This window comes from Serinus canaria, chromosome 2 (assembly GCF_022539315.1).
Source record: "Serinus canaria isolate serCan28SL12 chromosome 2, serCan2020, whole genome shotgun sequence".
NCBI classification, from domain to species: domain Eukaryota; kingdom Metazoa; phylum Chordata; class Aves; order Passeriformes; family Fringillidae; genus Serinus; species Serinus canaria.
Genome location: NC_066315.1, coordinates 77,285,161 through 77,306,582, shown reverse-complemented (window position 1 = coordinate 77,306,582; position 21,422 = coordinate 77,285,161). Strand labels below are relative to the sequence as shown.

Genomic DNA, 21,422 nt, shown 5'->3' with positions numbered 1-21,422 from the left:
ACCTGGAAGTCACTCTCCCTCCCCATCAGGGAAGGGTGACCAAGGGACCACCACACTGCAGCCTAAGCAGAACGCCGCTCTGGGCATGATGCACATCCTCCTCCTAAACAAGGCAGGCACGTGTCAAGTCATCATCACCCCTTCAAAGGTGGATGTGCCTACCTAGCATTTCTTAACTTAATTCAAAAGGGAAAAGCTAATCAAAAGGGCTTTGATACTTGTTTATTACTTGAATTCATGCAAATGAGGGTGGATATGACACTGAAAGCCTCTGCACTGACCTGCACAATATATACTGCAGTTATTTCCAACCTGCCTCTCACCTCAGCAAAAGCTGCTCTCTCATCCTCCGCTCTGCTCTTCTGTAATTTGCTCACCTGCATCAATAACCAGCCACTGGCAGAGACAAGACAACTGCAACTCATCCCAGAGCCAGTCCAAACACCATAATTTGTGTGACTCACAGCACAATCCACGCCGTGTGGTTTATGGAATTCTCTCCAAGGCTGAGCCAGTCTGCTCCGCAGTGTGTACTTAACTAAAAGTAAACCAGAATCAACAGCTTGGGAACAATTTGCCTTTGAATGTTGACAAGAGTGGCTGCCACAGCACTTGCCCTCCTCACATTATGTGCCCTGTGATGGCCTCACTTCAGAGGTGACCAAATCCCCCAAGTGCCTCCACAAAAGGCTCTGTTTTCAAATGTGGTCATCCTCCATTTTTAGCATTAGTGTTTATCTTTCCATATTTTGCCACATGCCAGTCTAGCATGCACGTTAATCTGAGCATTCAAAGATGAGCATTAAACCTTGTATGCTGATGTCCAGAGCTGGATCACCCACTGTTGTTCCCAATAGGAACAAAATGGGAGATGAAGTAGCAATGAAAGCCTGTGCACCGTATGATCACTGCCATCCTCAATTTTGTCCTTTCCTGGACAACAAATGTGGTGATAGCACAGAACCAAACTTTCAAATAAATGCAGTCACAAAGCCTGAAAAAAATACCAGGCAGTACCAGCCTGCCTGGAAGTCCTCAAGAAAGGACTTGTATATCCTATGCTTCTCACAGACCAGAAAGGGAAAGCACACACTCTTTCATGGAAATTCGCACAAAACTATCACAAGATGGTAACAGACTTGACACTGATACAAGAAGATGGTTGCACATAGACAAGAACAACATTTTGTCATTCACCTTCTTGCAAACAGCGAAGATTCAGCTGAGAGCCTTAATTATGTTCAGAGCCAAGCATCATTCTCACTATGAACATAATCTGTAATCTAAGTCAATATTCTTCCCTCCCCAGGACATATCAGAAAATACAGAAAATCCTCTGCTGACCCTCTAAAGCTGCAGTTGTTGGCAGCAGCAAATAAAGTCGCTGACATGTTTGACTAAACTTGGCATCAACAACAAATAACTTCGTAGTATGAAGTGGGAAGTAGTGAAAAGTTTAGGAACACGGGTATGAGTGTGTGAGACAAAAATGTTAATAAGTAACGGAAGATTAAACTGAGCTCAAACATCTGAAGATATTTATTTAAATGCTCATTGCTGGAGAAACAGCTTTTCAAATAGAGAACAACACACAAGTTAACAGAGGAAGATCTGCATAAACAATTGTCTTTCTGAGAAAGTAACTGTTTAAATTTCCCTTTAATTGTTTCTTCTGTACCTTTGAAAGTATATACACTTTACACTACAATTAAGTATATTGCACTTGATATAATTTTTATGTGTATGTGAACAAGCAAGCCCCAAAATTCAAATCCCAACTAAGTGTTTTCTTTGGTCAGGTAAAAAGGTGCTTTCTGGTCTCAATGCCACTGTGAAAAGGAACAAAAAGCTGCCATGCTCAAGAACCACACTAATATAGTTGTAATACTACAAGCATAGAACTCAAAAAATGACAGCATACAACTTTGCATATCTCTTCCCCCTACTCAGGATGTGAACAAGAAGGTGCACAGAACTGAGAAAAAAGGGATCTGTAAGCTAAAAGCCAGAACACAGCAATTATAGGGTGATTTATATCCGGGGATGGCAAGAAGTCTTTCAATGGGATGATCAGCCCCTAAACCCACAGTGGAGAGTGGTACATGCCTTCCCAATTTATCCCTAAGGCACCTGGGGGCAGATACAGCCAAGGTGATGAGGCAGATACAAAAGACAATGTGTGAACTACAATGATAAAGCCATTCCTGGTCAAGGGAGAAGGCGAATGTATAATCTGTAAAGTTTTGATTGCTCCTGGCAGAAATTCCAGTGACTTTTACTGTCCTGTACTATGACTAGTTTGATCCCAAAGCAGAATCACTGAGGAAGTTGGAATGATCAGCTGCAAAGTAACCTTCAACAAAGGTAATCTTAATACATCTTCAGTCTTTTTTTTTTTTTTAACATTAAAATTTGACTGAATTGCTCAATATAGTGAAGCAATTTTGGCTCAAAATGACAGACCTCCTTTGCAATGACAACACCCCCTCCTAAAATATATGTTCCTATATTTATAAACTCTCATGAAATTACTCAAGACATGCATTCAGTTTTTTGGGATATTTTTGTTCCTGAAGCCCTTTCCTGCTAAAACAATACTACTGCTGCAGTAGGAGTGGGGTACCAATGAGGTTGGAGAAAAGAAGATGCTTCTATAATCTGGTTCTGGTTACACATACAGGGCAAGAGAAAGGCTGTCATATGCATTTCAAAACACACATTTTTTTCCCAACCACCTTTTGAATCATTTTTCAGGTGGATTCAAAAGAGTAAGCAGTTAAATTAGCAAAACTGAAGGGACAATGCATAGTCAGTAGCAACTGCAGATCTGTCATCATTAACAGCACACAAACCTGTTTGTCTAGAAAAGTAAACCTCGCTAAGCACCAAAGATCAGAACACCCTAAACTTGCCTTGACAAGCTAAGAAAAGAAGTTAGGACATGTCTCTTCAGAACAAGGCTGTTCTATGCCTCATCAAAAAAATCACACTCATACCCTCCTGGATTCTTAAAAGGGGGTGTGTCCCCTATGTGAGTGAACATCATGAAATAATTTTTTAAATTTTGACTCACATTGAGTACCACATGCTAATCTAATAACATGGATGGAAAGCTAAACTTCTGTCAAGTCTATGTTTTTAACTTGTACACACAGGGCTGTTCATTTATGCTATTCATCTTTTGTTTGCTGATTTTTCTGAAAGTTAAAACAGTTCATTTGTTTTGAGATAAAAAATATACATAAAGACTTATGTAAAGAGAACTGCCTCAGTATTAAGGATTCCCCATGCTAGCCACTTTTAGGGTAATGTGCAAAGGAATATTATTTCATTGTGCCCTTTTTCGCTTTTCATCAAATCTTACATACAGGGAAAGTTCATTTTTTCACTTAGATATGTTAATATTTACAAATAAGATGCCAAACTCAGTAGGTGATGGTTGAAATAAAGCATGTCTGTGGTCAAATCAAGGGCCCAGACATGTGATGAAACAAAAATTGTGTTCTGCAATTACTACTAAAAAAACCCAAACCAAAATGGCCAACCACTGAACCTCTGAAAAGTGCAATTTTGCAACCAGTAGCAGCTGCTAATATTCCTTGTATCTTTCTCATGATTAGTGCAGTTCAAGACTCACAAAAGATTTGTATCTAATTTAAGATGAATGAAAATATTGAAGGAGCAGGTAAATATAATAATAAAAATCTTCATTACAGAGTTAAGGAAAGGAATTCTGTGTGGACTAATTCCTAGTTTTAGAAACTGATAAACAGCTGTCTGTTCTTACAGACCCCAAACTCCAAGGATTTTAACAGCACAAACACTCAGCTTGACAATTGTGTGCCTCTTTTTCATAATAACCCTTCTACTACAATGCAAGAGGGGAAGCTGATCAGAATTGGATCTTGGCCTAACAGGATCTCAAGTGGCAGTGACAGACTAGGTTCCACCACATCCTCTCTGGTGACATACACAGCACATGTTTTTGGGGCAGAGAGTCTACAGGCTAAGGGGAAAACGAGAGTCCTTTACACAGCCCTGTCACTGAAAGTGTACGAGTGTATGTAGCATGCCAGTTTTTCAAGATTTCCAAGGGATTGCATGTCCAGCCTGAGCTACCTTCTCCTTCCATCACTGTGGGTGAGAAGTCACTATAAGAGGCATGCTTCAGCTCTATGTGGATACACAAGGAACTGGAAAGCATTAGGAGAGGAGAGAGCACAGAACAGCAAAACACACACAGCACTTACACATTCAAAAACATTCCCAGTGGATATTTTTCTTAATTTTATAAAAAACTTACGTAGATTTTATCTTGCTGATATCGCTGGAATAAGTTGTGCATAATGGAGCCTTCATGGAGATCTACGAGTGCTGCCATGTCTTCCACACTCTCTGAGCTTGTTGGATGCATAGGTGTTACTTTTTGGTGTGTGATTGTGCTCTGTTTATAAGTGAATACCTGAAAGAGGGGAAACAAAACCAGTATTAATCAGAGCACACATTCAAAAACTCCTGTCTGAGAATGGAGCTTTCACACCCATTCATATCCCCTATCCAGCTTATCAGTGTGCAGGCTTGCAAAATAGAACAGCCTGGCAGGGATACCTTCCTCTAAAGCTTCTCTGACACTGATTGAAGCCCCAAATGCCTACATGGGTCATCAGAAACCAGAACACACTGATAGTGCACTGAGGACTGTAAGGGCTTTTCCTGTTAAAGGGCAAATGCAATCTCGTTTCACACTGGATTCACGCTAGACTTTATCAAGAGAAAAATAAACCAAACAATAACCATTCCCAAAAATAAGAAACCAACCAAACAATAAACCACCTCTTACAGTAAAACCCACTTACACTCAAATTGCGCTGGGAGGAAATGCTTGACTGTGCAAAACAGCAAATTAAAATTAATGCTCTAATAGGCTGCAAGTGTTCATGTTTGATCTGAAATCCTCTTAATGTTTCCATTCAACTCTCCAGTCAGGAAACAGTCATTACACCTAATGCAAGTAGCATTTTAAGTTCTGTGTGCAGCAGATATTTAGAAATTATTAAGCCAACAGATTTCTTAATTGACTTTTGAGACTAGTTTCTGAAGCCAGTTCTTAACAGACAGTAAAAGCCCTAAAAAAGAATTTAAATACTCAGTTGGAAAACACTACTATATATCTTCTGTAAAGCTATTACAAATATGCAAGAAGATGTACACATCCTCAATATAGTTAAACTTTTATGAATGCTAATAACATCAATAAAGACTACATCCCACTTCCTCCAAATTTACATCTTGGCACCTCATCCTTGTAGACATATGCCCACATTTGCACAGCCAACGTTCCTCAGGCAATTCTGGTCCCTGCTAATGGCACCATTTCAGTGTTAAAAAGTCAAAGCATGGAACTAATGCAACTGATTTGTGGAAATCCTAATGTAGAACATTAGAAGAAACCCAAACCCTTCTGAAATCCTCTAAAATAATATTTATGAAGCCAACAGAAGCAGAGCCATAACTGTCAGCCAAGCACCAGCCAGCACTGTGGGAATGCTGCTGCGGGCTGGGGTCATGCTGTGCCTGAGGGGCCACCTCTGCACAGGAGGAGGAAACCCATCAGAGGTTTTCACCATAAAACCTTATGTATGTTCCTGGCAACGAAAGACTGAACAAGTGACACTGCAGGAGGCCATCCAGACAAACAGTGATATTGTCTGTCCTGCTGAGACAAGTGAGAAAAGAGAGGCTGAAGAAGCAAGAGGCTGAAGGCAAATCAGATGAAACACCGAAGCTCTGTACTTGGCTATCCTAACAGCTGACAGAGGAGTACAGCCTGAAGACATTTCCTCATTAAAACAGTATCCTAAACATAACAAATGGGGACACAGGCCATCACACCATTACAGGTGCCACTTGCCCCAGCACAAAGCATACTGAAGGAAAGCTGGGGAAGAAACGAGATCTGGGAAAGAAATTTCTGACAGGAGCTGGGAGGCATCACAGACATCAACAGGGTATGTGAGCAAACTGTCAGAAAGCTCCAACAGGTTCAGAACATCCTAGGTATAATCCTTAGCTAAGGGAAAAAGACAGACATGGAGAGACCAGAGCCTTATTTTGCAGTGAAGAGCCCTAAAGATGACAGGACAAGGATTTGTACAGGGCAGAGGGACCCTGCCAAGTTGGAGAAAGCAGCCACTTGCAGGAGCATGTGTTCCAGACAGAACATCCAATAGACAGAACAAATGTGAAGAGCATCAACTGACAGCAAAACTTTCATGGCTGAAAAATGTGTTAGCAGTCCTAAGACTAACCACACAAACTGTAAGTGGAATTAGAGATAATTACATCTCAAAAGTTGTAAATTGCAGCTCCTAGTCAGAAGAACCATACAGGAGAACAAGGTCATACTGTAGAACAAAATTACTTCAAGCTGAAGGATTGGGAAATAAAAGGGGTATAAGGAGAGCAAATCCTACAAAAGGAAGCAACTTAACAGAGGCTTTGTATCATCCTGGATACAGAAAAACAGATTCAGTGGGAGAATTAGGAAACCAGAAGGGGACGACACATATCCTGTGAGTGCATCTCATGTGAACATGGAAGGAAAGCAAAATATCACTTCTAGGAGGATAACCTCCATATTTGTGATGCCTATCCTTTGATGAGTGAAGCACAGGTTAGCAGGGTAGGCAGAGCACCCCGTACATCACTCAGCATGTTTATTAATGTAAAGAATTCACAGACAAACACCTAGAAAAACAACACGACAAATGAGATGCACGTGGCAGCACTACAAAAGATGGCCTCTGCAGATTCATCCTTACCATTCAAACTCACTATTTTCTCTTCTTCAGTCTAGTTGTTCTAATACTTCCATCTCTGCCACACACTGCCTTCTTGTTTGGGTGAACAAATTATTCTGTGAGCTGATTCAGAGATAGGACTGTGCTTCACTTAGCTAGAAAACATACTAACTTCTAATAACAGCTGCCACCCAAAAAAGAAAGGAGGAGGAGCTCTTCTTGAAAACTGAGTAGCTACTTTTTCTTTATTTTTAGTTTTTGCCAGAACCATGCATCCCTCAGATTTCTTAAACCCACTGTAACACTTGATCAAAGTCATCTAACAAGACTGAAGTCATGAGAGAGGGCTACAGGATCACATGTACAAACCTCATCTCCTTAAAATGGGCTTTTTGCAGTCCTGCTGCTGAAAGGCCTGCTTTGTTTTATTTCATCTTGAATCACGCCTTTATTAGGATAAGGACGTGGAAAAAATACCTTGAATTTTATCATTACTAACTAGAAGATCATGTTATAAAATATTAAAGCACTTGAAATCCTCAGGAAATAGGAACCTAGAGCTACTCTGCAGGGTCAGCACAAAGAACAGGAAGATGACCCAGTTGGCTCCTGAACTTTAAGAGGACCCTGTTGGCAGAGTGCAGGAACATCCATCCTTAAGGAACCTCCCAGCATTTCTGGAAGGTCAAGTGCAATATGCAGGAAACTAGAATAAGATTTAAGACAAGCCTAAATGAGAATTCAGCAAAAATGTCTTTCCTTTCTAGTTATAAATGGTTCAAGATAACAAACATGCTGAATACATGGAAAACTCTAAATTAACCTTAAAGAGACAGCATGCAAAATAAGAACTCTTGATGTTATTCTAGAAATGAAAATTAGAGGTTGAGATAGGACGGACCTATGTAAAGAGCAACAACAAAAAGAACAAGCTTAAGAAATATAAAACAAAACCACAAACTCAGCCTAACAACAGTCAAGTGCATTTCACTGAGAAAGGAGAACCCTTCAAAACTGCCCTGCTGTCCCTACCACAGCTTACTAGTGCTCTGATGAACATGCCAAAAAGGGACTCAAATTAAGAAGTGGCCTAAAAAGCCAGAGGACAAAAGCTATCCTGCACAATTAATCTGGCATGTGGGGAAAAAAAAGTTGTCTTTCAAGCCTTCCATTTAAGGGAAATACCACAAAACAATGTAAAATTAATTTTCTCCATTGAAAAAATAAAAATTAAAGTTCAAGATTTTATGGAAATTATGTTTTAACAAAAGATGCAATTTGTAATACAATTTATTAAAATGAGCAAAGTACCAAAGTAGGCTTTCAATGAAAGAGCACAAATGTTTTCTCTCTTATGCTACCATTTTGTGACACGATGCCAAATTTAAAAAATCCCTGCTTGAATCAGATCATTAAATGGCATCAAGAGATTTCACAACAGCTGAGTCAAGTGAGCTAAAAGAATGCTGAATTAAGTGCTTATGTACATCAAAAAACCCTCACAATCCCCACTTCTTGCAAAAGCTACAAGTCACACCTGGGATTTCCAGCCTGCATGGATCCCATACTCAACTGAATCATTCCAGGTGTTTTCCACAAGGAGGTAAGGTTTTGGGTTGATGCTGATGACCCATATTGGATGGGAGGAAGGCAGAAGGTACTCCAAAAGTTTCCTGATCAACAAGTCAGTATTTGAATAAAAACCTGCATTGTTTTAGGGAGATTTCCGTGAGATTTTTATTTAAAGGCAGAAGTAGGCTTATATGTACCTTGGAAGCCCTGACATGAGCTGGATCATTATTAAAACTGTTCTCTGAAAATGTGCAAAATCACCTACTGAAGAGCTCACATATTGCAAGCATTTTAGAACAACCCCTTCTACACACTGACCCATTACCCACCTCGTGGGCAGAAACTGCATCAGCTGGTCACCTGCCATAGCCTTGCCATTAGTAACATGTGCTGAACGTGGTACTGCCTGACTGATGCCAAGTACTCCCTGCTTGGGCATGGGTATGCAGTATAACACGTCCCTGTTGTCAGTCTTGTTCCAATAAATTGAGAGGGTTTAGTGGTAGGGGTAACAGACATGGAGCAACCAACTTCCCTTGGCCGCTCTTTGTTGCTTAAGAATATTTTTTATCAGCCCTAGGTGTACTTTATAAACTTCAGGGCCTTACAGAAGATAATCCTGATATCCAAACACATAAACCAGTAATATTAAAGTTTTGTCACACACCCAATTTAAATGAGGTTGCTCAAACCCATATAACCAGAGAGATAATGTAAAATATGGTAAACAAAATTTAGCGGGACAGGAAAAGTGAAAACAAAGAGCTACTGTACAGAAGTCACCTGAGAGACAGGTTTACAAAGTAAAAATATACAACAAACAACCACAATTTTTTCAGTAATTCCTGTGATACTAGAAAACAGCATCTGGGCAGTTGACCAGAAAGCAAAACTAATTGACCCAAAAAGAGAAGCCCATAGCCTTCCTGTTGCTGTCCCATGAACTGCCCTATGTGAACTCTTCACAGGATTAATCCCAATGGCTACTGTAATGTCCATGAAAATGGACATCACAGCTCCAGAGGACTTGGCTCATATGTCCATGACATTAGTGCCCTCTGTTATCTGAGTAATCTTTTTGCCTAATGTCACTGACCCCACAGCAGAGATGAGCACAGCCCAGGAAAACACAGGACTGTACAGACAAACATCCACTTAAAAATATTAATTCTTTTTTCATTCTCTGCTGTTGGTCTGAACTAAAGGATCATCATTTGTGTTTCCCTCGTGTTTAGAAGTTAAAAGAATGTAATAAATCTTACAAAATTTCTTTATAGATGTGTCCAAGCAGAAAAAGGAGGCCATTACAAGCTGGAATGCAGCGTTCCAGGGAGAAAAATAAATCATGACAAGCCCAAGGACCCAGAGATAAAAAACAAAACCAAAAATGTAGTATTTTATCCTTTTTTCCTGGAGAGATCTACTGTCTAATTAGATACTTAAAATACAGGACAAGGATGCTCTCTTGCAAATCTAAAGTATCTTAAGATCAAACGTAAAGCAGAAAAACTATTGACATTGTAAGATTCTACAGTAAATTGTGACAAAAAGTGAAACCCAAGTAATGTTTTTGCCCAGTAATTTACTATTTTTTTGTATCAGTTGACCTTAGACACCCACTGTGTTGTTCCAAAATAATCTTTCAGATAACAAGATGTACTAAGGCCCAAGGTTTGCTTTGATGTAATGTAATGCAATCTCTATCAAAGTAACCAGAAAACTCCACAATGAAGCTTCTTACCTATGACACCATGGAGGAAAATGAAATAATTTTATGTAAAACATCTATTGATGTCAGGAAGAATTACCACCAATCTGTGACCTTCTTGTCTTTTCTCCAAGCAACTATCCCATACACACATCAACCGAGAATCGGCCTATTTTCCATCTGTTTGGAAAATTCTCCCCCTTTTGTGCTGGGAACCACTGCAGTCTCTGGCCTCCATTACCTGTTAGATGTTAATCTTGATCTCTAATGGAAAATGTCTAAATGACCACTTTGCACATCACTGTACCGACCCAATCAGTTGAGTAACACACAGCCTGTAAATTGTGGTAACCCTACATTTTATTCTTACCCTCTGCTTGGTTCCTGCCATTTTCAGTCTTTGTTCTTTGTCCTATCAATCAAGCCCCTTCCAAACCCTTCCTCTCAGCCCCCATTTCATATCTCTTCTCAGACTCCTTGGGATACCTGTGGGACACCTGTGTCAGTAGCTGCTCCCAGGTTCAGGTGCTGGGAGCTTGCCCTGAAGCCTTCCTCATCCTCTCCCCAGCCTCCAGCAGTGACAGCACCAGAGATCACTTCCAGCACCTCCTCAAATGGCTTTCCTACCACAACTTTCAGGTTCTCACACCCACACAGAATTTCCCTTTCTGCTCCCAAGCTCCAGAGTGACAGGAAGCACACTGCCAGGATGACAGCCTTGGTCAGTGCCCCAGCAGAGCTCATCAACCCACTAAATTGTGCCTCTTTGTTGTTCCTCTACATGCTGACCACTGTCAACAATCTTGTCTGATCAACACTTCCCACCTAACGCCCATTCCACAAGAGGTATTGAAAGTTTGCTTCACTCTCTGAACCATTTCCATTCATAGACAAGCTCTGCCATCAAGTATGAACAAGCTTCTAATTACACGTTCAGAACTTATGACCCTTCAATTGGGCTTCCCTACACAGGCAATTAGGAAATTTAATTGGAACTAAACACATCCATTTTACCTAGATTACACTACTGTAAGCTAAGCCTCTAGGCAGTCCATACAATTCTTGCAAGGAAAAAACGAAGAAGTGCATCTTTAACTTTCTTTCCAAGTGATCTGGTATAACTTACAGCACCTGCAGACTCCACAAAGCTCAAAGTTTAAAAAGCCCACCTATAAATACTACCACTGCAGTCCTATAGTAAATGTGCAACATGTCACCAGCACTTTCTTCACCATGCAAAAGTGCTCCTTTCTGTTTGTGAACAAAGAATGTGAGAATTGCAGCTGCCCAAGCTTTCCCACCATGCTGGAACAAGTGGAGCAGTCCAAGGGCAGGATACAGGAGATGTACCCCAGCACACGTCTCCAGCTCCCTGACAGGCAGCCACAAAGCAGCAAGGTCTGACCAGCTCTGGCCACGCAGTAACCCAGGGAGGAGGCTCTGACCCACACGTCACTGCGAGATGAGAGAGAGCAGACCCCCTCTTGTAGCACAGAAACAGAAGGTTTGGGCCCATGCTCTCCATGGGTGCAATCTCCATCTGTCTTGGGACACCCCACCAAAGGCACTCCCAAATCAGTGTTACTGAAAGAAGCAACCAGTAAACAGATGTAATGGCAGTCATTCCTTTTGCTTTCAGTGCACATCACCTTAACCAGCTCAAAGGACAAGGGGGGTCAAAACTGATGGTCTCTGCAAGAGGAAGACCAGAACACTATAAACTCTCCCCCTTTATCCATCATTTTCCACACAATGGAAAAGCACATCTACGGACAATGCCAGGCACTGAGAGCATTAGCTTTCCTCTCAGCATCATTTATTGCTCAAGTGAAAGTTTCAGTGTCAAATTTGTATTTATTCTGTGATTCATAGAAATAAACAATGACTATTTGCAATGGAATGAACAAAGCTGGATTTGAATAATATGCCCTACTATCAAGAAGTGGAACAACTATGGTCAATAAGCAGCCTATAAATTATACCAGCTTTTTTGAGACACAAAGCAATCCATCTCAATAGGTCTTTTTTCTAAGAACAAAATAAAAAAGGAAAAAGCCCTGCAGATAGCTGACTGGACTGTCTCCAAGCCTAGAACAGGAGCTGCCTGTGTGCAACTCACAGCAGTGAAATCAGATGCAACGTCTCTATGGGAGCTGGAGCTCTAAAGGAGCATCCCTGTAAAGCATGCCTTTTCCCAAATGAAGGCTCACCAGAGAAGGTGATACTCCAGATATGCTCTCCAGGATTCCAAACAAAACCCAAGCAATGCCATAGTGAGCCTTTTGGCCTCATCCCTCTATGTTCTTCTTAACCCAACACTTTACATGAACTGGCCTCGTCTGGGCTGCTGGTGTAGCCCCCAATGGCCTGTGGGTGCTGATGGTGCCCAAACCCTGTAGGAATTATCCTACCTGCATGCACAGGGGGATCAGGAGATACCAGGGGAGCTGCTGCCAGGCACAGCTGCCTGGTAGGAATTTCCATCCAGGAAAGTTTCTGGCACTTATCACCACTGTATTATTGCCAAAACCATGAAGGCTCTGCTGCAACACCAGCTGCAATGGATGAAAGGTCCTTGCATCAACCCAGTGCAAGCTGGTCACCTGCACAGGGAGACCACAGCCACTAGGCTGGGGAGCTCCTTCCTCTACAAGACTGCTGCTGCAGAGGCCTGGGAGGGAATAAAAAGAAAACAGACCCAGAAGAAAGGTTTTTGCATAGAAATGGATGGTCTTCATGGTAAATTTCCATGTGCTGAGACAATTTAGGGCTTAGGTTTCCTTCACCCCTCCTAACAGGCAGCAACCAACCCCTCAGCTCCGGTCAGATGCAGCCAGACACTGAAGGTTTTGCTCCAGCTCATGGCTCACTCACCCAGGACTGGCTGGGTGTCAGGAGCTGGCAGACCTGCAGGAGCACCCCAGCAGGCTCCAGGGCCACCCTCACACCAGCCGTGAGACAACCAACATGGCCAGGAGCCAGGCTGGAGAAGAGCCAGCACAGACTGCACTTGGCTGCTGGCAGCATGATCCAGTGCACTCCCACAGCAATGCACCAGTCAGGGAGGGCTGCAAGGTCTTACAACCCTCAGCTACCTCCATCCTGAAAGACACCACCCACAGAGGCTTGAGCAGTAACCTCCCAGACCCAACTCGCTCACAACTTCTTCTCCTGCAGGTCTTACTCCACTGGCAACAGAGCAAAGCATGCTTCTCCTCCAGGGCTTTCCACTGCCAACTCCACCTCTGTATTCCTCTTGCAAAACCTCCCCTATTTCCAGTCATTTCTCTTACCCACCCCCACACCTCTGCCTCCTGCCATTACGATCCTATTTTCCCTCCTGGAGCCCTGTCCTGCCCATTACCTCCCCAGAGGGAGATCTGTCTCTTTGGAACCACCCTGTCCCAGCAGTCAAGGCAAGAACTTGCTTTCCAACCCACACATGCATTTCATTTTGAATTCAAAGTGTCCAGTCCCTGAAATCTGGCAGAGGTGCACCCCAGACCAGCTGTCAGTCAACTGGTTCCATGTCTGTTCTGCCCACAACCAAGGGAGGACCTAAATGTCACAGGAAACACAAAAGGGTTGTCAGACAACTAATTAATGCTCTACTTGAAACAGAAGTATAAGTGTTATGTGAGACGCCCTAAATACATTGGGGCAATAAAATAATAAAGAGCAGGAATAGGATACTGGCAGGCATTAGTCATGAATCCAGTGCTGAGGGCAAAAACCCTCTCACAAACTATTTTTAAAGCTGTTTGTGAATTAAAGACATGACAACTTGCATATGTATAGAGGAAGTCCATAAACACATAATTTCAGTTTTCAGATCTCCTGACAACTCTTAACTATAAAACTCTCAATTTATGTTTCCCTCTGTTATTTTTTTTTAATTTCTCCAAACCTTGGCTTGATTTTTCCAGAGTAAGTACTGTATGCCTCACAGCAACAACCTTTTGTTCACAACAGCAATCTGCCTGCTCCTATAGGACCTTCCTGCCTTAATTTAAAAAACACCTTTTAGATCTTTACCTATTGACATGTTTACAGAGAAGCAGAATGAGCAAGAGACTGACATGAGAGTGAACTGGTGGAGCTTGAAATTATCTTTGAGGGACTGGATTAATTTTCAAGTTCTTTTGAACCCACTCCAGCGAAATTTAGATAAGGGTCTACTCTCATATTTGCTTGTTAAAAAAAATAGTTTTAGGGCTTTTTGCCTTTATGTTACAAGAATAAAAAATCTAAATGACAGACGGTACAAAGCTCTGTATGAGTTTGCAGAGATCTCAGATCATAGACAATCTCAAGTTGAGAGGGAGCCTTAAGGATCATGGAGTCCAGTTCCCTGTTCCTTGCAGAACTACCTAAAACTAAACCATGTGACTAACAGCATTGTCCAGATGATCCCTGAACTCTGTTAGGACTGGTGCCACGACAATTTTCCTGGGAAGCCTGTTCAAGTGCCCAGCCACCCTCTAAATGAAGATTCTGCCCCTAATATCTGACCTAACCTCACACACACACTTAATGTAATTTCCACTTGTGAAAGTTTAAGTCCAAATTGAAGCATGAATTATTTGTTTTAGAAGAAAAAGCCCTTTTATATTTCTTTTAAAAGTTAACTTTTAATCTTTTTTTTTTCCTACAGTATTACAAAATGTTACTTCTATAGTATCCCTAACTGCCTTGTAAAGACAAACCAACCTCTCCCCTTCCCCAGCACACCACACTCCCACCCACACTCCTGGCACTACTCACTGTTGCTCAAGCCCAGAAAACAGGAACTGGGTACAGATCTGGCGTGAACATCAGCCCCTCACTCACTCTTCTCTCATCTTTAAAGGATCAGAGGGGCTTTTCATTAAGCCAGGTTTTACTACTTGCTGTTCCTGCAGGCTGCCTGGGGTGAGAAGTTTTGACACAGCTATACTGCTAGGAAGACAGCCAAGGGCATATTTTATCTGCAGCTCAAAGAGGTCCTTTAAACAAGGTAACTGTGTACTCAACCTCCCTTCCCCCAAAACTTGCAGGTGTACAATGGTAACTTACACTGTGGGGAGGAGAGAGAGGGCAAGAGGTGGGAAAGGGAGGAACTGAAGCCCTGAATACAGTAAGCTCCTAAGATCATCTATCCATGAAGACAAATATGGACATGATGAGCCGTAACACAATGGAGACAGCTCAAAGCAGAATGATGGCAGGTGAACATGAAACACTGGGCATTTTCCCCAAACCTAAGCACACAGTACAGTTTCCACAGCAGACTAGTCAAAAAAGGCTATGCCATTTCAAAGTTGACTTTTACCATGTGTGCTGATCTGAAAACAATTCAGCAGGCTTTCAGGAAAATGCTGTCTGAGGAGGAACAGAAGGCCAATCCCTCTGTCACTACAGCCATTCATTCAGCTGAACAGCAACTGGGATTTTTTCCAGTTCTGACCTAAGATAATGGAAGGTGCCCTTAAACAACTGCAGGAGGAGGTGACCTCCTCTTACTTTTGTGCCTGGCTCTGACATGCAGAGGTAATTGTAATTATACTGTAGGCAGTGACAGACCAGCTCTCAGCAGGTGTCCAAAGCTGCCTTTTAATCTACTCGAGTTAGCACTGTGTCTCACAACAGAATAGTTTCTGCTGCCTGAGAAGGCACATTAAATATCAACAAATTATTTTTTGCTAGCATAGAAGCACGGTCAAATGAAAAAAAATAAGTACAGATGGTTTATCCACACAGAATTAGCCAGTGCCATTCATAACCATTGCCAGGGGCAGCACCACCTTGGGACAGAAGAGGCTTTAGCCCTATCTCATAGACCAGGCTGGAACTGAATCTCAGCTGGCTTCACACAGCATGGGCACAGCTTCCTCCTACCCACGTGTGTTAACCAGCATCCCAGCACCTGTGGTCCAGAGGCACATGACAGTCCATGGTGTAGAACTAACCTGGGTCTAGGAAAGGATTGATCATTCACTCAGCCTTCCTGCTGACCTCCCTGGGCCCCACAGTGAGCTCACCACAACCCACGGCAGTGCCAAAAGGGACAACAGGCCACGGCAGAAAGCTTCATGGAGCAGGCATGGATTTACTGCCAGAGATGAAGAGAAGATCAGCTTCAGCTCTGCACCCCAGTGAAGCCCTCTTCTCAGAGGCTCAGACACTGAACCTCGGAAGACAGATCCACAGTGCTGTTTCTGTGACCAGCAACCTGCCAGTGCCTGATTACTGCAGGGTTGGCTGCCCAAGCGTGCAATAATAATATACAATAATCCCTCCTGAGAGGCACTGCTCTCACATGCCCTGCTAGCAGGACTGTGACAAAAGACTCTGTGTCTGCAGAGGGAAGGAGCAAGGGACCTTGCCTCCCTACCAGCAGACAACCACGGGTCACTGCAGAGGGCAGGGGGTCCCTCTGCTCCTACCGCCGCTCAGGCGACTTGGCAAAAATAGTAACTGACAGGTGAAAGGTGGGAGAAAGGAGAAAATAGCTGGAATAATTATGAATTTCCATGCAGTAAGCAAAAACTTGGGCTCTTCTTAATAATATATTCTGATAGGTTAACTAATCAAGGAGATTTCAGCAACAAAAATTATCATAAACATTATTTTCAAAAAGCCATTTTTATTTACAGTTCTATGGAGTATATTCTGTCCTTGGAATCTTACTTTTCTCCAGGACCAGCGTGCCTGGACAACAGCAGCAGTCTCCAGCAGATGACCAGTGACAGCTCCTGCAGAAGCACTGTGGGTCAGTGTGAGCATTGCCACTGTTCAGCCAGAATGTTGGAGCAGGGCTTTGTTTCGCTCTCTTCAGCCAGGAATTCCTCCTAAAAAGTTACCCAGGCCCTTTGCTAGCTGTGCCACACAGCAAAGCTTAAAGACTCTCAGGGCTCTCCTGTTATTCTCACAACAAGGTGCCCACCAAGAGTGTTCAGCAAGGAAATCTGAAACTTCCCAAACCCGTACTGGGGACTGGCTCTCCATCCCCCCTGCCCTTCCCAGCACTGTTAGCTGCAGCAAGGGAGAGTCTGCTGCCAGGAAGAACAAAACAGGTTTGGACAAGCATGAAACCAAGCTGCACGTATCTCAAGATAGCAGCCAAGGCAGTTAAGCCTTTTTCATTACAAAAGTGAAACCCAGATCCACACCCCGAGAGCCCAACTGGGCCCTGGCAGCTGAGGTCCCTCAGAGCCACGTGCAGCTGGAGGCGCAGGGCTCCTGCAGCCACATGCCAGCCCCCGCTGAGTCAGAGGGGTCACAATGCCCCTGGCAGGTCATTAATGGTATTTCAATTTACATTTAGGGGGGAACGCTGCCCAGGCCTCCCCTGCCCAACAACTGCTCTGATTAAAGATCAGCAAAACCAGCTGAATATTGCACAGTGGTTCAACCATGATACCACCGTGAAGAAAGATGGAAGCAGTGGAGTAAAACAAAAAAAGGAAAAAGAAAGGTCAACATATCCTATACATATATGTTAAAATGTATTATATTAAAAAAATAAATAAACCCTTCTGTATCTTGTTTTGAAAATGTGCAGAAATAAGGGAAAGGGCATAAATTCATATTTATCCTCTAGTTCAAAATCTTTCAGAAAAGGATGTGAAAAAGAGAAATTGCTTATTCACAAGCAGCACAGTGACCTTCTAACTTGCACTGGGGTTGCACAGTGCACTCCTGGGCTGCTGCAGGAGCAATACTCAGACTGATTGCACAGGCAGGTACCAATTACTTAGGCTTTCTCAAATGCATACCAGTAAATTTGATTATTACTCAAATAAAGCATACATTGTTAGAAATGCCAGAGTGGGCTCTTTCTTTGACTGAAACCTTTTTAGAAAAAAACCCTACCTCTTAGCTATAAAGTTTTACAGTGTCTAGTACAAAGACCTCTTGGAGATTTTTAAAGTACAAATATGAAAACACTTCTAAATTTTAATATGTCTAGGTTAGGGAAAAACAATATTACATTCTTTTGCTTGGTAATATTACAAGGAGCATGAACAAATATACCAGGCCCAGGAGCCCAAGAATTCACAGAACACCTTAAAAGACCTTTTCTTCTTTTTGTCTTAAGAGTCTCTACAAGTTCTCCTTTCTTAAATCCTTAGAGATAATATTGCATATAATACTGTTCATTTTCTGTTATCATGCAGGTAAGAATCTCCTTCCATTGCACTTGGAAAAAGCTTGTGAATGTTAAATACAAAATCTTAATTTTTATTTTTTAAAGGAATGATAGAAGGTTTGACTATAGGTTGTCTTGGTCATATTCCTGTGGTAGACTTTCTTGAAGAAAAGGACAAGTGGCACTCCTAGAACTTGGTGAGGAGACAGGAGCACCAATTGCTCATTGCAGAGCATGGATCCACAGATACAGGCACTTGGAGTGGTTGAGAGAGGCAACACTTTTCAAAGCCATGTCATAAGTCTTATAGCTCAGCACAGATATTGCTTTATGTGTGAGAACATGCACTACATATAGATAAGAGAAAGAAGTTGCTCTTGGCAGGAAAAGAGAGACTGTTTTATATGTTACTCCCATAAAATCTGCATATAAACTGGCTGGTTTGCATTTGAACTATAAAACTCCTGCTCTGCAAGAAGCAAAAGGGCAAGCTGAACACACATGAAGGTGGCTCTCCTTATTAAAAGGTGTGTGTGCAATTTTATTTTCACACAATTTTATTTTCCACAGCTTGCCTGCACTTACATTTGAAAACCGCAGCTGAATCACATACCAGATAGCGTGTATGTGTAAGCTGGAGAAGCCCAATTAAATAGTTCCCATGATACCAGCAAAGAATAATTCACAGCACTGTTTTTTCCACCCCAAATAAGGACAGTACTACTTCAGTAGTTGTGTCAGAATAATGGAGACAAACAACAAAGATGTCTTATATTCAGAGAATTATGTGGTAGCTTTACACATAACCATAATGTTTATAGCTCTGGAAAGAAAAACCCAAACTATTGCTGCAAAGAAAAACACACCAGTACTTTTCTGTCTTTGTAAGGATACTGCTGTTTGTTTTTGAATTTACTTTGACAAACCTCAAGCACATGAAACTGTAAAAGCTCCAGTTTATATTCCTTAAAATGAGGGTTAGCCAGAAGTCTGACATTAAATACAGTGAGATTATCTTATTGTGTTACTAAAAACCCATTAGAACAGACAGATTAAAACTGGACCACCTTTTCTGATTTCTTGTATTGGAGGAAAGGTTGTGAGAGAGATACATGGCCATGGCAATCTCATAGACTAGTGAATAGTGTCGCCCTCTATTTACCTTCCCAGGCTACTCTCAGTACTCAAACAAGTTTATTTTACTGTGTTTTCTGATAAATACACATCTTAGAACTCAGCTTTAGAGATCCCTGCTAGCAACAAAAGGCTGCCTTTTCAATGTTATCTTCCCTTAAAGATGTGACTCCTCTCACCTCCCCAGATAGGTGCAGCTTATACATTCGCAATCTTGTTGAGGGTGCCATCTCCCTGTCAGGACAACAACCAGTGCATAAACCTGAACATGAAACAGGCTTGGAGAACAGGGGATGAAGCTGAATGTCCACCCAGGACAGAGCTGACCTGATAGCAGATAAGCCCAGGCAGGTGTGAGTCCTAATGCCCTGCAGTGAAGGACACTGGGAATTGTATGGGTTGCTTGGCTTTTTACATCCCAGTCCCTACCCCTCTAAATGCTAGAATTATTCACCATAAATTTCCTATAGATCCTGCAAAGATCCTTATGCTGTTCATTATGATTTCTGTGGAATGCAAGATGAGCAAGGACTTTAATTTTTCTCATCTTCTCTTTTTCATTAGAAAGAGGGCAAGTTCTTCTGCAAGGTATGTAGAAGAAAAAAAACTGCAGAGTTGGTCTGAGTGTATTTTTCCATGTAACTTACATGCTGGTGGGTATACTTGCCTGAACCTACTGCAGTAGAGCATACAAGCTATAACACTGAAAAATCCTCCTGCAGAACAAACAGCATCAGATTAGAAGACAAGGGATGCCCTAATGAACCATTTAATTTAGCTACCCAGAGCCTGAGCTAAATGCCACTTCTCCCTGGGAGTACTGACCTAATGTGATTCAAGCAATGGCAGTGCTGGGTTAACAGTTGCACTCCATGATCTTTGTGGTCTTTTCTAACAAAAATTATTTTATTATTTTATTATTTTTCTCACCTGTTCCATCTTACCTGTGCATGCTTCAGAACTGAGTCCTAGGCTTATGTTCTCTTGTTAAATACAGTGACAGTTCCACACATAAGCTCTCTCCTGCTCTGGCAGTGCCATGATTTTTTTGCAAATAGCTTCAGCCCGGCAGATAAAATCAGAAGTTTCTAGAAACTTGTTTCATTCCTACAACCAAAGATTGTTTCTTTCTGCCATGCTTCAGTCCTACAGCCAAAGATTATGAAGCTAAAGAGACCACTATGATCTTTTGATGTGAGTAGCTGTGCAACAGAGGAAAACCCAGAAATACCTAAATTCAGTTTCTATTTAGCAAAGTCTGAGCCCTGAAATACTGCAAACCTCTTTCCTTCCCCCTAAAGTATCTTGCATTCATTACCTTCCATCTGGATATTGATTTTTGCTATTCATAATATTAACTTAAACTAGTAGAGGAAACTTCTCTGTGGGCACTTCCTGTGCAAGATTAATGGCTCCCAACTCTTGCCCATCTAATTTTTAAAGCCTGAGTTTAGTGATGCTCTGTGTGAAACCCAAATTCGCTCATCCTCATCCAAGAGCCATGAAGCCCATGGCTCCAATCATGTACCATCACATTTTACATCATGCAGGCAAATCCACTCTCAGGCAAATCCACTCCCAGTGCTGTGGAAAGTAAAGACCATAGGAAGGACACATCTGGGCAGCTCCATAAAGGTGGGACAGAAGTACTACCCAATACCCAAGTTCAAGTGTGGTTGTAGTTCTGCTTAATACCAAGGCAATCATGGAAACACAGCCTCAGCAATAAAGAAAGATGTTTCATGAAGCAATGATGAGTAAAGTACATTTGTGGACACAGCAGGGCAAGACTGGCTCCCACTGCACCACCATGTGCAGCACAGCTGGACTCTAAAGAGACACGATGTCTTGTCAAAAGTCAAGTGTTCTGCACTGAAGGCCAGACTTGGGCCTTTGACTAACTGTCTATGCTTGCCACAGTTAGAACACAGAGGGAGGGAAAAAATCTGCATGCCACTAGTACAACTTCAAGGAGAAATCTTTATACCAGTATCTTCATACACTTTTTGTCACAATATGCTCTGAGAAACAAGACACAACTAACAAGGCAAAGCCTGCAAAGACCTCCAATGAGTTA

General features: G+C 42.1%; 1 protein-coding gene across 1 annotated transcript in view; it reads right to left on the bottom strand.

Annotated features, from left to right (window-relative positions):
* The window catches only part of MYO10 (myosin X), a 162,900-nt gene that overhangs the window by 85,731 nt on the left and 55,747 nt on the right, over nucleotides 1-21,422 (bottom strand). Inside the window, exon 3 of the mRNA XM_030231269.2 lies at nucleotides 4,304-4,462. Coding sequence (XP_030087129.1) covers nucleotides 4,304-4,462 — 159 coding nt within the window. The remainder of the gene's footprint in view (nucleotides 1-4,303; nucleotides 4,463-21,422) is intronic.